This window comes from Dioscorea cayenensis, chromosome 19, assembly GCF_009730915.1.
Source record: "Dioscorea cayenensis subsp. rotundata cultivar TDr96_F1 chromosome 19, TDr96_F1_v2_PseudoChromosome.rev07_lg8_w22 25.fasta, whole genome shotgun sequence".
Lineage (NCBI taxonomy): Eukaryota > Viridiplantae > Streptophyta > Magnoliopsida > Dioscoreales > Dioscoreaceae > Dioscorea > Dioscorea cayenensis.
This window is the reverse complement of record NC_052489.1, coordinates 7101083-7112387: the sequence shown is the minus strand read 5'-3', so window position 1 is coordinate 7112387 and position 11305 is coordinate 7101083. Positions and strand designations below refer to the sequence as shown.

Below are 11305 nucleotides of genomic sequence, written 5' to 3'. Positions count from 1 at the left end.
ACATTTGAGGTATTAACTAAAGCGCAATAGAGATAAACAAACGCTTGCTTTTGTAAAAAATAAAATAAATAAATAAATGTTATATATATATATATATATATATATATATATATATATATGATCATCTCTCTCTCGCACGGACACAATAACTTAATGTAGTGCGGCACTAGGTTGCCACCAACTTGGAATCATTTGTTGCACTACATGCCAAACATTAGTGGTTGTGAAGGATACTGTTAATTAATTATTTTCCATGAAGCATTATGAAGGACATTGGGTGAAAAAGGAGAGATGGAGAGGAGAGGAGAGGAAAGGAGAGGAGAGGAAACATGAAAGATAATTAATAGTAAAGCATAAGAAGCCAAGTCCATTCAAATTATCACATTAATTTGTTTTTCATTTGGCTCTGTCTTGAATGACATCGAATCCCATCTCCGCAGAGTCAGTGGCTTGCACTTCAAAGTGGACCCCATCTAGCACTCTTCTCAACCCTTGCTTTGATGTGGCATAAAGCATTTTTGATCTGATCCTTGATGCTGTGGGAGACCTAATTATCAAAACAAATATTTATATAACATTTATAATAATAATAATAATAATAATAATAATACAAAGTTAAATCCATATACAAAACAACAAAATTCACAATCAAATAGAAAAGTAAAATCAATAATGTGCACAATCTTTCAAGTAAAAAATGTGGTTTAAGCGAAATGAAAACTTAGACTAAATATTAAAATGATCAACTTATATTTAATTAATTAATCTATACAAACCTAAATTAATTTAAATGATAAAATTTTAGATCTCTTAAGTGAGTGATTCTAAATTTAAAATTTTATATATAAAAAACACAAATTAATATTCCTGTTTAATTATAAAAGTTACAGCCGCTTACTAAGAATTAGTTTAAAACTTATGGCATCTAAAAAATTAACATGCTAATGAAAGATTATTTATGTAATAGAGAAAGAATAAGAAAAATAATTGATTATGTTAAACATATTAATTAAAATAAACATATCATATACATATACATTAGTTTTGGTCGGTTTGAACGGAAATATATAAACCACAAACACCAAACAAAAAATAGGATTTAGAAATGATAATTTAAATGGTGTTGGAACATTGTTGCCAAACCTTATCATCTTAAGCAGGCTTGAATGGCAATTCACAATATTAGAAACTATTCAACTTTTTCTCTAACAAATCAACATCATAGAAATAAAAGACATATCCACGTAGGATTGACATGGCTTTCATGATAAGTTTTGAAATTTTATGATCATGAGCTCATGCACGGCATACTTTTCTTTGCTTCAAGTCTATTCTTGTTTTAGAAAAACGTTGTGCCTTCCTTCACTAGGAGCACAAAGTTGGTCATGCAATGAATTTGAAAATTAAACCATTTTTTTCACAAAATTTTATAAATAATAAATAATGCAAGTATAATTTGAGTGGATATATATTAATGAGAACTAATATTAATTAAGTAAAAGTAAGTATAATTTGTTTTATATTAATATAAATCTTATTCTCTTTCCTGAATTAAGAAGAACCGCACAAAGAATCAAATATTACAACTTTATTTTGAATTCCATTCTATTTTCAAAAGTAAGTTAGAAACTCATAAAAAGAAAAAGAATAAAACAAAAGGCATTAAAAAAAAGTAGATATGGTCGGCAACAAAAGAGTTGGTACATCACAAAAATTAGATTCGAGTCCATCCAAATTAATGAAGCTCATCAACCATCTTTCTCTTTGTGTCTTTTTTTACTTTCCTTTATTTTAATTAACAATAAAGGAATAAACAAATCCAATTAGTTATTAATTAAATTCTTGTAAAAACGAAACCAACTTCAAAATCCTAGCTGTCTACAACATATCATTTTGGCATTTGATGATCTTGTACTATACCATGAATAAATGTTTCATCTTGTCCTTAAATTGATCATATAACACAAAAGAAAAAACTAATTATTTTTTATTTAATTCAAAATTTATTCATATATAAAATTAATGAATGAATAAAGAAGTACCAGGCAATGAAGAAGATCTTGCTCTTTTGACAATTGTCAACGGTGACAAAATCAAAATCGAAAACAGCATAACGGCAATCATCGGCAGGGAGGGAAGCAGCAAGATCATTATAGCCTTCACCGGGGCCACCGACTTTATCGACCATGATGGTTCTTGAGCTCTCGTCGATCTTGAAGACAATGTATCGGTGCACCCTCCGGCGCTTCATGTCTAAAAAAGAGCTGCGGCACTCCTCCTTCACTGACATCCCTGTCGTTGCCTGTCATACATTCAATCAAATAAAATATATTATGCATCTTGTTGTTAAACAATTGAATGAATGAATGAATGAATGATGCTTGATGAATGATATGTGAGAATTAGGGGGGATTGCTAACCATCTTGTAAGCCATCGCCATGCTTGTTGAATGTTGGATGTTTTGCTTTAGGACTTGCTGGCTTCTTTTTGGCCTTTTTGGCTTGTGAGGGGTTGGAGTGCTATTTATTCACTGAACACACAAGGACATCTCCCCCTAAATGGTTGGTTTATATATATATATTGTATATGTGCATATTCTCAAAAGTAGACATTCTTTCATGCCCCGGATAAATATATTTTAAAACTAAATTATTAACAAGGTTTTGATTCAAAGGTTCAATTACCAAAGGAGATAGTTGGCCATAAATCATATTCAAATGTTTATTTTAATATTTAAATATATATATATATATATGGCAAAATATTCATATAATTTTTTATTACTTCACCTTAATCATGTATTGAGAAAAAGTCCAATCTTGATCTCCTATATAGGAGTCAGATATATTACCACTTGGCTATTGCAACAATGATAACTTTATTTCACAAATATAAAATAAATATTATTTTATATTATTTTATTTTTTATATATTTTATTTATTTTAAGTTTTTATAAAATAGTATGAGAAAAAACCAAACTGAATATGTTAAATATTGATTAAAAATAAAACGAGCATATTTGCGTAGTTAAGGACAAAAACGACTGTTTTAGATTCAAAACCAAAAAATTAACTTTTAGTATAATTTAAAGTCTAACTACAACAATGCTAAATTTATGATCTTCTTTAATATGGTGTTAGATATGAGTCGATGAGTTCACAGCCCGTAAGTAACAAGTAATTGATAAGTTATAACCCACTAGAAGTTTATTCAAATGTCATTGAAGAACGGATCATTAAGAGTAGGACTATTTCTATTAGCCTAAACCATCAAATCAATTATCCTCCCATGTATTTCATATGTTGTTGTTAGCAAGTCACATATATACCCCCCTGCTAAACTCATTCTCCATTGATCATGTTAACATGACTTGGTTAATATTAATTAAAATAAGTATATTTTATTCAAATTATATGAGTTTGATTTATAGTTAGTAATAGTTAGTAATGGTATACAATTTAATTTGTACTATTTTTGATGAATTAAGTTTATGTAAAATGATCAATTATTTTAGTATAAGTTATTTACGCAACTTGTATATTTATAAGTAATTTGTTTGGCCACATGATGCAAGATTATTTAATTTTTTTTTGGTAATATTATATATAGAAATTATCACATGCTTTGATTGGAACATGTTTCTGGGAAAATCAAATCTGTGGGCTGTTTTCCATGGTCTTAAAATTTGGTAATTCACTTTTTTTTTTGTTTTAAAATTAACATTGAATTTTAAATGAGCTTTAAAAATTCACTAGATCTTTTTTTTTATATATATTTTATGAGTAACATACTTGAGATTTGCTTTAGTTAAAAATTAAATCATTTGCCATCCTTATAATTAGAGAGATGTATATCGTTTTCCTTCCAAACCCAAAGTTAAGAATTCAAATAATAAACCAAAAATATCCCATCTCATACCCAAAAGGAACCCGAAGTATTATGATAGGTAATAACCATGCAAAATAAGCGCCATGTAGGAGGGTTTTAAGGAGCTGAGAAGAGTGATTCTATAAGTTGTAGTGTGCATGTCAACTTCTATTAGAAAAAAGTAGACAATTTGGATAAGCATCAGTTGGTAGTGGTCCTAGTTCTCATTTTCTGTTGTCGACATGTTTACCATCTTCTTTGTATTTTAACTCTTGGTGGTAACAAAAAAAATTGCCGGAAATAAAAACAAAAAAGTTGTGAAGCCCAAAACAGAACTTTTTTTTTTTAATTAAATTTCACTTTTTTTAAAAAAAATTTTTACTCCAATTTTGATCGAGACCTATTGTTAGTATCAGAGATGAACACAATGACCACTAAAACCATCTCCAATACATGATCAAATCCCAAATTTGCACCTCAAATTTGGGGTTTAACATAGGTTGATTGTGACCTCAAATTTAGGGTCACACATGAATATTAATTTTTTAAATAATTTTTTTTATTTGTATTATTATTGTAATTAAAATTATAAAGTTAATAAATCATTAATATAATTATAAGTTACAATTACTTAATTAATAATAAAATTATTAATTAAATTAATTTATGATAAATTTATGAAACTGGAATAGTTAAAATTTTATTGAAAATAACCTTAATAAAAGCTAATACAATACAAAAACTAATTATATCAAAACTAATATTCTGGTAAATCAGCAGCACTTGCGCCTAGATTGTCAAAATAGTTTTTTGGAGTTGTAAATATGCTTTTTAGGGTAAAATTTTGGGGTTTGTGGTTGGAGTATAATTTACTGTAACAGAAACAAATTTTGAATTTGGGATAGAAATTTGGAGTTGTGGATTGAAGATGGTCTAACAAAGAAAGTATAGCAATCTTGGAAGCCAAGTGATGCGGGTCGGATTGATGAACTAGCATGCGCCTACATGGACAAGTGGGACGTGACTTAGGTAGGGTCATTTTGGTAATTTTCCTGAATGGCTAATTTTGGTAATCAAAGGGTCCCATTAGATGAAAAACAGATCAACAAATACAAGTCACCAGCTTGTTGTTCAAGCTCGTGAGTCATATCAGTTTCTGCCAAATTCCATTATCTTTGCCTCGAAAACAGCAATTTTGCCATTTATTGAAAGATTTCCAAAATGACCTTACCTAGGTCATGTCCCACTTGTCCATATAGGCACATGCTAGTTCATCAATCCGACCCGCACAGAACCCTGCAATTGGTTCAAGCATCCTACTACTGCCCAACTATTTGCAAGGAGGTAGATCGATTTGTACATAGGTATCAAATCTGCCAAGTGTCCAAGGGCCCAATCACCAATATAGGGTTGTACATGCCACTTCCGATTACTTCTAAACCTTGGACAAATGTCAACATCCACTTCCATTATCAATGCTAGGAATGGCAATGAGTAGGGTTTTGGCATGGTACTATAGTACCCATCCTTATACATGTATTTTAAAAAATTACCAGTATCCATCCCCATACTTTTTGGATAACAACTTTAATCCCCATCCCCATAACTCTTGGGTAGCCACATCCCCATACTCTTCCACATTACTTGAAGTTTAGTTAACGAGAATATGATTTCTCCAACATTTTTTTTACAAACTAATAAAATATAAATACTATTATAAATAGAGAACATTCATTAAAAATATATCAAATAAAATACAAAATTATACTCATAGGTTGGGTGAGATGGGGGAGACGACTATGATATGAAAGTTTCTCTACTTGGAAATGGTGGAGGCACCATTTGAGATCTAGGTTTTCTCTTGCAAAACAAGAATGACCGTTAGCCATTAATTACTTGTAAAGGATAGGTTTCTACTTCGAAGGCTCATTTCCATTGGCTTTTCATGTGCAACCCCCTATATAATTTCAAACCATTCTATTTATTATATATATATATATATCTGTGTGTGTGTGTGTGTGTGTGTGTGTGTGTGTATATGTGTATATATATGTATACATATATAATGTGCATGGATAGTACCCATACCCCACTACACTAGAAAAGACTTTTAGAGGCGTTTTTCAAACTCTATAGAGGCAGTTTTAACCGCCTCTATAGCTTTAGCGTTGGTTTCTTAACCCGCCTTTAAACCCCCTCATATAAAGCCGGCTCTACACATTAGAGCCGGTTTGTATCAACCGTCGGGGTAAATATTCATTATCGAAGCTGTTGTAATAACTAGTTTTAGAGGCGGTTATAAACGCCTCTAAACCTAATAATTTTTAAACTCTCTTCATACTTTTAGACGCCTCTAAAAATTATATATGTTAGAGGTGGTTTTAACCATCTCCAAAACTAATAATTTTTAAACTACTCATACTTTTAGAGGCGGTTACAAGAAATGTGGCTATTCTCTATGTTTTTTAGAGCTACAAAATTAAATTCGTAGCTAAATATGTTGAATTGTCTACGATTTGTATATTTCGTAGGAAAAATAAAAAATTTGAGGCGTCAAAAAATTTCTACCCGCGGGAAGTCCAAGGTCTACGAATTGTTTTTTAGTAGCCACAATTTGTTTTGTAGGTAAAAGAGAGCCTTTTTGTCAACAAAATATATCGTAGAGAAAAGTTGTTTTACTTTTCACAACGAATTCAAGGGAATTTTATCTACGAACGAAAGCTTTTGTAGGGAAAAATAACCAAAAATTTCCCACCGCGGGAAAACCAAATCTTATGAATGATTTCTAATTGCTACAATTTTTTATAGGTAAAACATCGATTTTATTTGTCTACGAAACATATTGTAGAGAAAATAAGTTTTAATTTGGACTATTAGATAAGGCCGGGATTCATACTGATATTAAAATTTTAAAATTTAATTTTGACTATTAGATAAGGTAGGGATCCATACTAATATTAAAATTTTAAAATTTGAAATTATTTTAAAATTAAATTTGGACTATTAGATAAGGCCGGGATCTTTTATTATTACTATTATTATTCTATTAAGTAGATTTTAAAATTTTATTTTTCAACAATTCACATTATTACATAAGGCCTGGATCTATACTAGTATCTATTAATGTAATGTAAGTGAGAAATATTTTTTAATAAAAAGAAAATTTTTAAAAACTCTCGTGTTATATTGGAAAAAATATTTTATAATATAAAGGGGAAAAAAGAAAATAAAAAAGTCCTCTTTTGTTATCACAGAAATCATGGAGAACCGTCATATGAAGATTAGATGGTGAAGATGGGCTTGATTCATTTGGAAAAAGCAGAGAGAAATGGTAAAGCAACAAAGTGAAAGGGTAGGTTGGGAGCAAAGGCCGCCGGTGTCTAAAGAAGCACTTCTTTTTCTCCGATTTGATCCTTAAATCATAGTCTCGTAAGCTTCAATCAATCCTTCTCACTAAGGAAATCCAAAATAAATATGCTTCTCACTTGTTCTTTCCTCTCAGCCCGAGCTAGCTCCAAACCCTTGTCCAATGTCGACAACTCGGCTCTTCTTCTTCCTTTGATGTTGCCTTACACTCTGAGGTACTACCCTTGACGGAGCCAAGAGTTAGGGAACAACAGAGAAGGTAGCCTGGTTGCCAGGGAGATTCTGTGTTCAGGCTCATTGTTCCTGTGTTGAAGGTTGGGGCTATCATCAGAGGCAAGGGGAGTCCATTAATAAGAAGCTCTGAGAGGAGATTAGTCCTCATATTCACACCCTCAAAGATCCTGTTAGCTTCCCTGATCATATTGTAAACTTGCTGACAAGATCCCCTTGCGTATATCCCGCAAGTGCATGGGGTTGTCGAAGTAATAATCCCGGATGAGCGAATATCGAATCCACAGGGAGTAGGGAATAAAAACACTTAATCCGCTTCTTAGCTATGTGAAAGATCAGTAGTGATAAGTGTGACAATGATTCAATTCTCAAAAGTAAAAACAACAAGTAAGAGGGCACGAGTAAAGGAGGAGGTAAGGCAATCGATAAAGATGGGCTACTCGGATAATGCTCCGCCTAAGACAATTGTTTCAAGTGCAAGAACCCTCTATTATTCTTCCTAATCAATGCAATGGTGAGTCGTGGAAATCCTTAAATACATAGTCCCAAATCTAAGGTCAACTATGCCTAACTCTATACATGTCCCGGAGGAGAGATTAGATAACCTCTCAACCTCGCACTCGAATAGAGTTGCAATGAGCTCTAGGGATTCCAAGTGATAAATCTCTTCCTAATTATAGACCTAACCCTTTGGTCCAGGTGGAAGGTCCCTAACCACGATTAAGCCCTAGATACTAAAATCACCTCAACGCTTCACCTCAACGATAATTGAATAGTAACACCTGATCGCTCACACTGAACTCTTTCGGATTCTTGATATGCTTGTCATGCCATTTCCGAATTCTTTTCTTATAAATCCTAGCATTCTCATATGCTTTCATTCGCCATTCATCTAGTTCGTTGAGATGTAACATTCTTTGTTCCCCAGACTTGCTCAAATCAAAATTCATAGCCTTAATTGCCCAATATGCTTTATGCTCTAACTCCACAGGCAAATGACAGGATTTTCCATACACCAAATTGTAGGGAGTAGTTCCTATCAGGGTTTTATACACTATTCTATGAGCCCAAAGAGTGTCATCTAACTGTTCAGACCAATCCCGTTTCCCTTGTTCCACGGACTTAGTTAAAATCCTCTTGAGCTTCCTATTTGTAACTTTCACTTGTCCACTCGTTTGCTGGTGATAGGGGGTAGCAAGACGATGATGTACTCCATAGCGCTTCAACACTTTCACAAGTTGTGTGTTACAAAAATGAGTTCCTCAATCGCTAATAATGATTCGTAGAGTCCCAAATCGAGTGAAGAGCCTCTTTAGAAATTTCACCACAGTTCTTGCATCATTAGTTGGAAGAGCTTGAGCCTCCACCCATTTAGAAACGTAGTCAACTGCCACCAAAATATATGTATTACTATTAGACTTCGGGAATGGTCCCATGAAGTCAATTCCCTAAACATCGAACACCTCGCAGAATTGCATCAAATTCTAAGGCATTTCATCCCTTCACGATAGGTTTCCAGCCCTCTGACAACTATCACAACGAAGAACAAACTGATGAACATCTTGGAATAAAGTTGGCCAATAGAAACCAGCGGCCAGAACATTCCCAGCAGTTCTGTTTGAAGCATAATGCCCTCCAACAAGACCCGAATGACAATGTGCAATAATGCTCCACCCTTCCTTCCTAGAAACACATCTGTGAACCACATGGTCTGCACAAATACGGAATAGGTAGGGGTCATCCCAAAAATAGTTCTTCAAGTCACTGAAAAACTTTTTCTTTTGTTGTAAATTAAGGCCTTGCTTCAATACCTTTCCTGATAAATAATTTGTAAAATCCGTGAACCATGGAGTATCTTCTGACTCTGACTCCTGTACTGCATACAGATGTTCCTCAGGGAAGAAAGCATTGATTTCCTTGCTTGCCGGTTCTTGCCCCTCACAACCTTCTAATCTTGAAAGATGATCTGCAACCACATTTTCGGTTCCCCTCTTATCTTTTATTTCCATATCAAATTCTTGTAACAATAAGATCCAGCGAATCAATCTTGGCTTTGCGTCGGCCTTGTTCATGAGATAACGGAGTGCCGAGTGATCAGTAAATACTGTGACCCTAGATAAAATGAGGTATGGTCTGAACTTGTCAAAAGCAAACACCACTGCTAACAACTCCTTTTCGGTGGTTGTATAATTCTATTGGGCACTTGTGTGAGTCTTGCTAGCAAAATAAATCGGTCGAAACTGCTTGTCTTTCCTTTGTCGTAAAACTGCTCCCACGGCGTAATCACTTGCGTCATACATGAGCTCAAAGGGTTCATTCCAATATGGTATAGTCAAAATTAGTGCTTGCACTAATCGCTCCTTCAACAAATTGAATGCACTCAGATAGTTATCCCTAAAATCAAAAGGAGCGTCTTTTTCTAGGAGTTTGGTCAAAGGTTGCGTGATCTTCGAAAAGTCCTTGATAAATCTTCTGTAAAAACCTGCATACCCCATAAAACTGTGGATCCCTTTAACATTTGTAGGTGGAGGAAGCTTTTTAATGACCTCAATGTTTGCCCTATCCACCTCCATACCTGTTTGGGAAATCTTATGTCCAAGGACAATGCCTTCTTGGACCATAAAATGGCATTTTTCCCAATTTAAGACGAGATTCGTTTCTTCACATCTCACTAGCACTATTTCCAAATTCTTCAAGCATATATCGAAAGAGTCCCCAAATACCGAAAAATCATTCATGAACACCTCCATAATATCTTCAAAAAGATCATCAAAAATGGCCGTCATACAGCGCTAAAATGTTGCTGGTGCATTACACAACCCAAAAGGCATTCTTCTATAAGCAAAAGTGCCGTAAGGGCAAGTAAATGTTGTCTTCTTCTGATCTTCTGGAGCTATGGGGATTTGAAAGCATCCTGACATGCCATCAAGGAAGCAATAGAATTGATGCCCTGCCAATCGTTCCAGCATCTGATCGATAAATGGTAATGGGAAATGATCTTTTCGAGTGGCATCATTTAATCTTCTATAATCAATGCAGACTCGCCATCCTGTTACCATTCTGGTTGGAATCAATTCATTCTTTTCATTTTTCACCACTGTTATTCCCCCTTTTTTCGGAACCACTTGAGTTGGACTCACCCATGCACTATCGGATATAGGGTAGATAATCCCTGCATCCAGGAGCTTCACCACCTCCGCCTTGACGACTTCCTTCATGTTTGGATTTAACCTCTGCTAAGGTTGGATCATGAATTTGTAATCATCTTCCATTAAGATTTTATGAGTACAGAATGATGGATTTATGTCCTTAATGTCAGAGATCTTCCACACAATAGCCGATGTATGCCTTTTCAACATGCTAACAAGCCTTTCCTTTTGATCCACCGATAAGTTTGAAGCTACAATCACCAGGAGCTTAGATTCTTCCATAAGGAAGGTATATTCTAAATGTGCTGGTAAGGTTTTAAGCTCAAAGTCTGGTGGTTCATCAATCGAAGGGCGCAGCCTGCTCTCCTTCAATTTGCCAGTCTCCTCAAAATCCTTCGCCTCATGTTCGCAATCATTATCCCCTTCTTCTACTTGTAAATGTGTTTTTGTGTGGTCTTCTACGGCAAACAATGCTTCCATTCCACACCTCTCCCCTCCTGATATCGACACACCCAAAGAGAAAAGTTCCTGCTTTTGTTCATAATAAGATGAATCAAATTGAGCTAGGACCCTCTCCAGACTTTCCTCTAAGTGATCGTTCATTGATCCCAATGCAAATCTCTCAAACTGATCTAACACGTTATCTAATTCGCAGTTTCGTTCTTGAATTCTGGCAATATAATCTTCAAC

At 33.9% G+C, this 11305-nt stretch overlaps 1 protein-coding gene across 1 annotated transcript; it reads right to left on the bottom strand.

Annotated features, from left to right (window-relative positions):
* Window positions 1-218: 218 nt before the first annotated feature.
* LOC120283629 (actin-depolymerizing factor 5-like) lies at window positions 219-2493 on the bottom strand. The gene is made up of 3 exons (XM_039290339.1): window positions 2421-2493; window positions 2043-2302; window positions 219-547 (listed from the first exon to the last, which is right to left on the bottom strand). The coding sequence occupies exons 1-3, from the start codon at window positions 2439-2441 to the stop codon at window positions 397-399; spliced, it is 432 nt and encodes a 143-aa protein (XP_039146273.1). The 5' UTR covers window positions 2442-2493; the 3' UTR covers window positions 219-396.
* Window positions 2494-11305: the final 8812 nt, after the last annotated feature.

Bases quoted from the DNA above. Each gene is read 5' to 3' on its own strand.
- LOC120283629 (XM_039290339.1), bottom strand. From the start codon at position 2,441: ATGGCGATGGCTTACAAGATG. The intron at 2,303-2,420 runs GTTAGCAATCCC...AATGTATGACAG, and splicing joins TGGCGATGGCTTACAAGATG to GCAACGACAGGGATGTCAGT. The intron at 548-2,042 runs GTACTTCTTTAT...TTTGATAATTAG, and splicing joins AAGATCTTCTTCATTGCCTG to GTCTCCCACAGCATCAAGGA.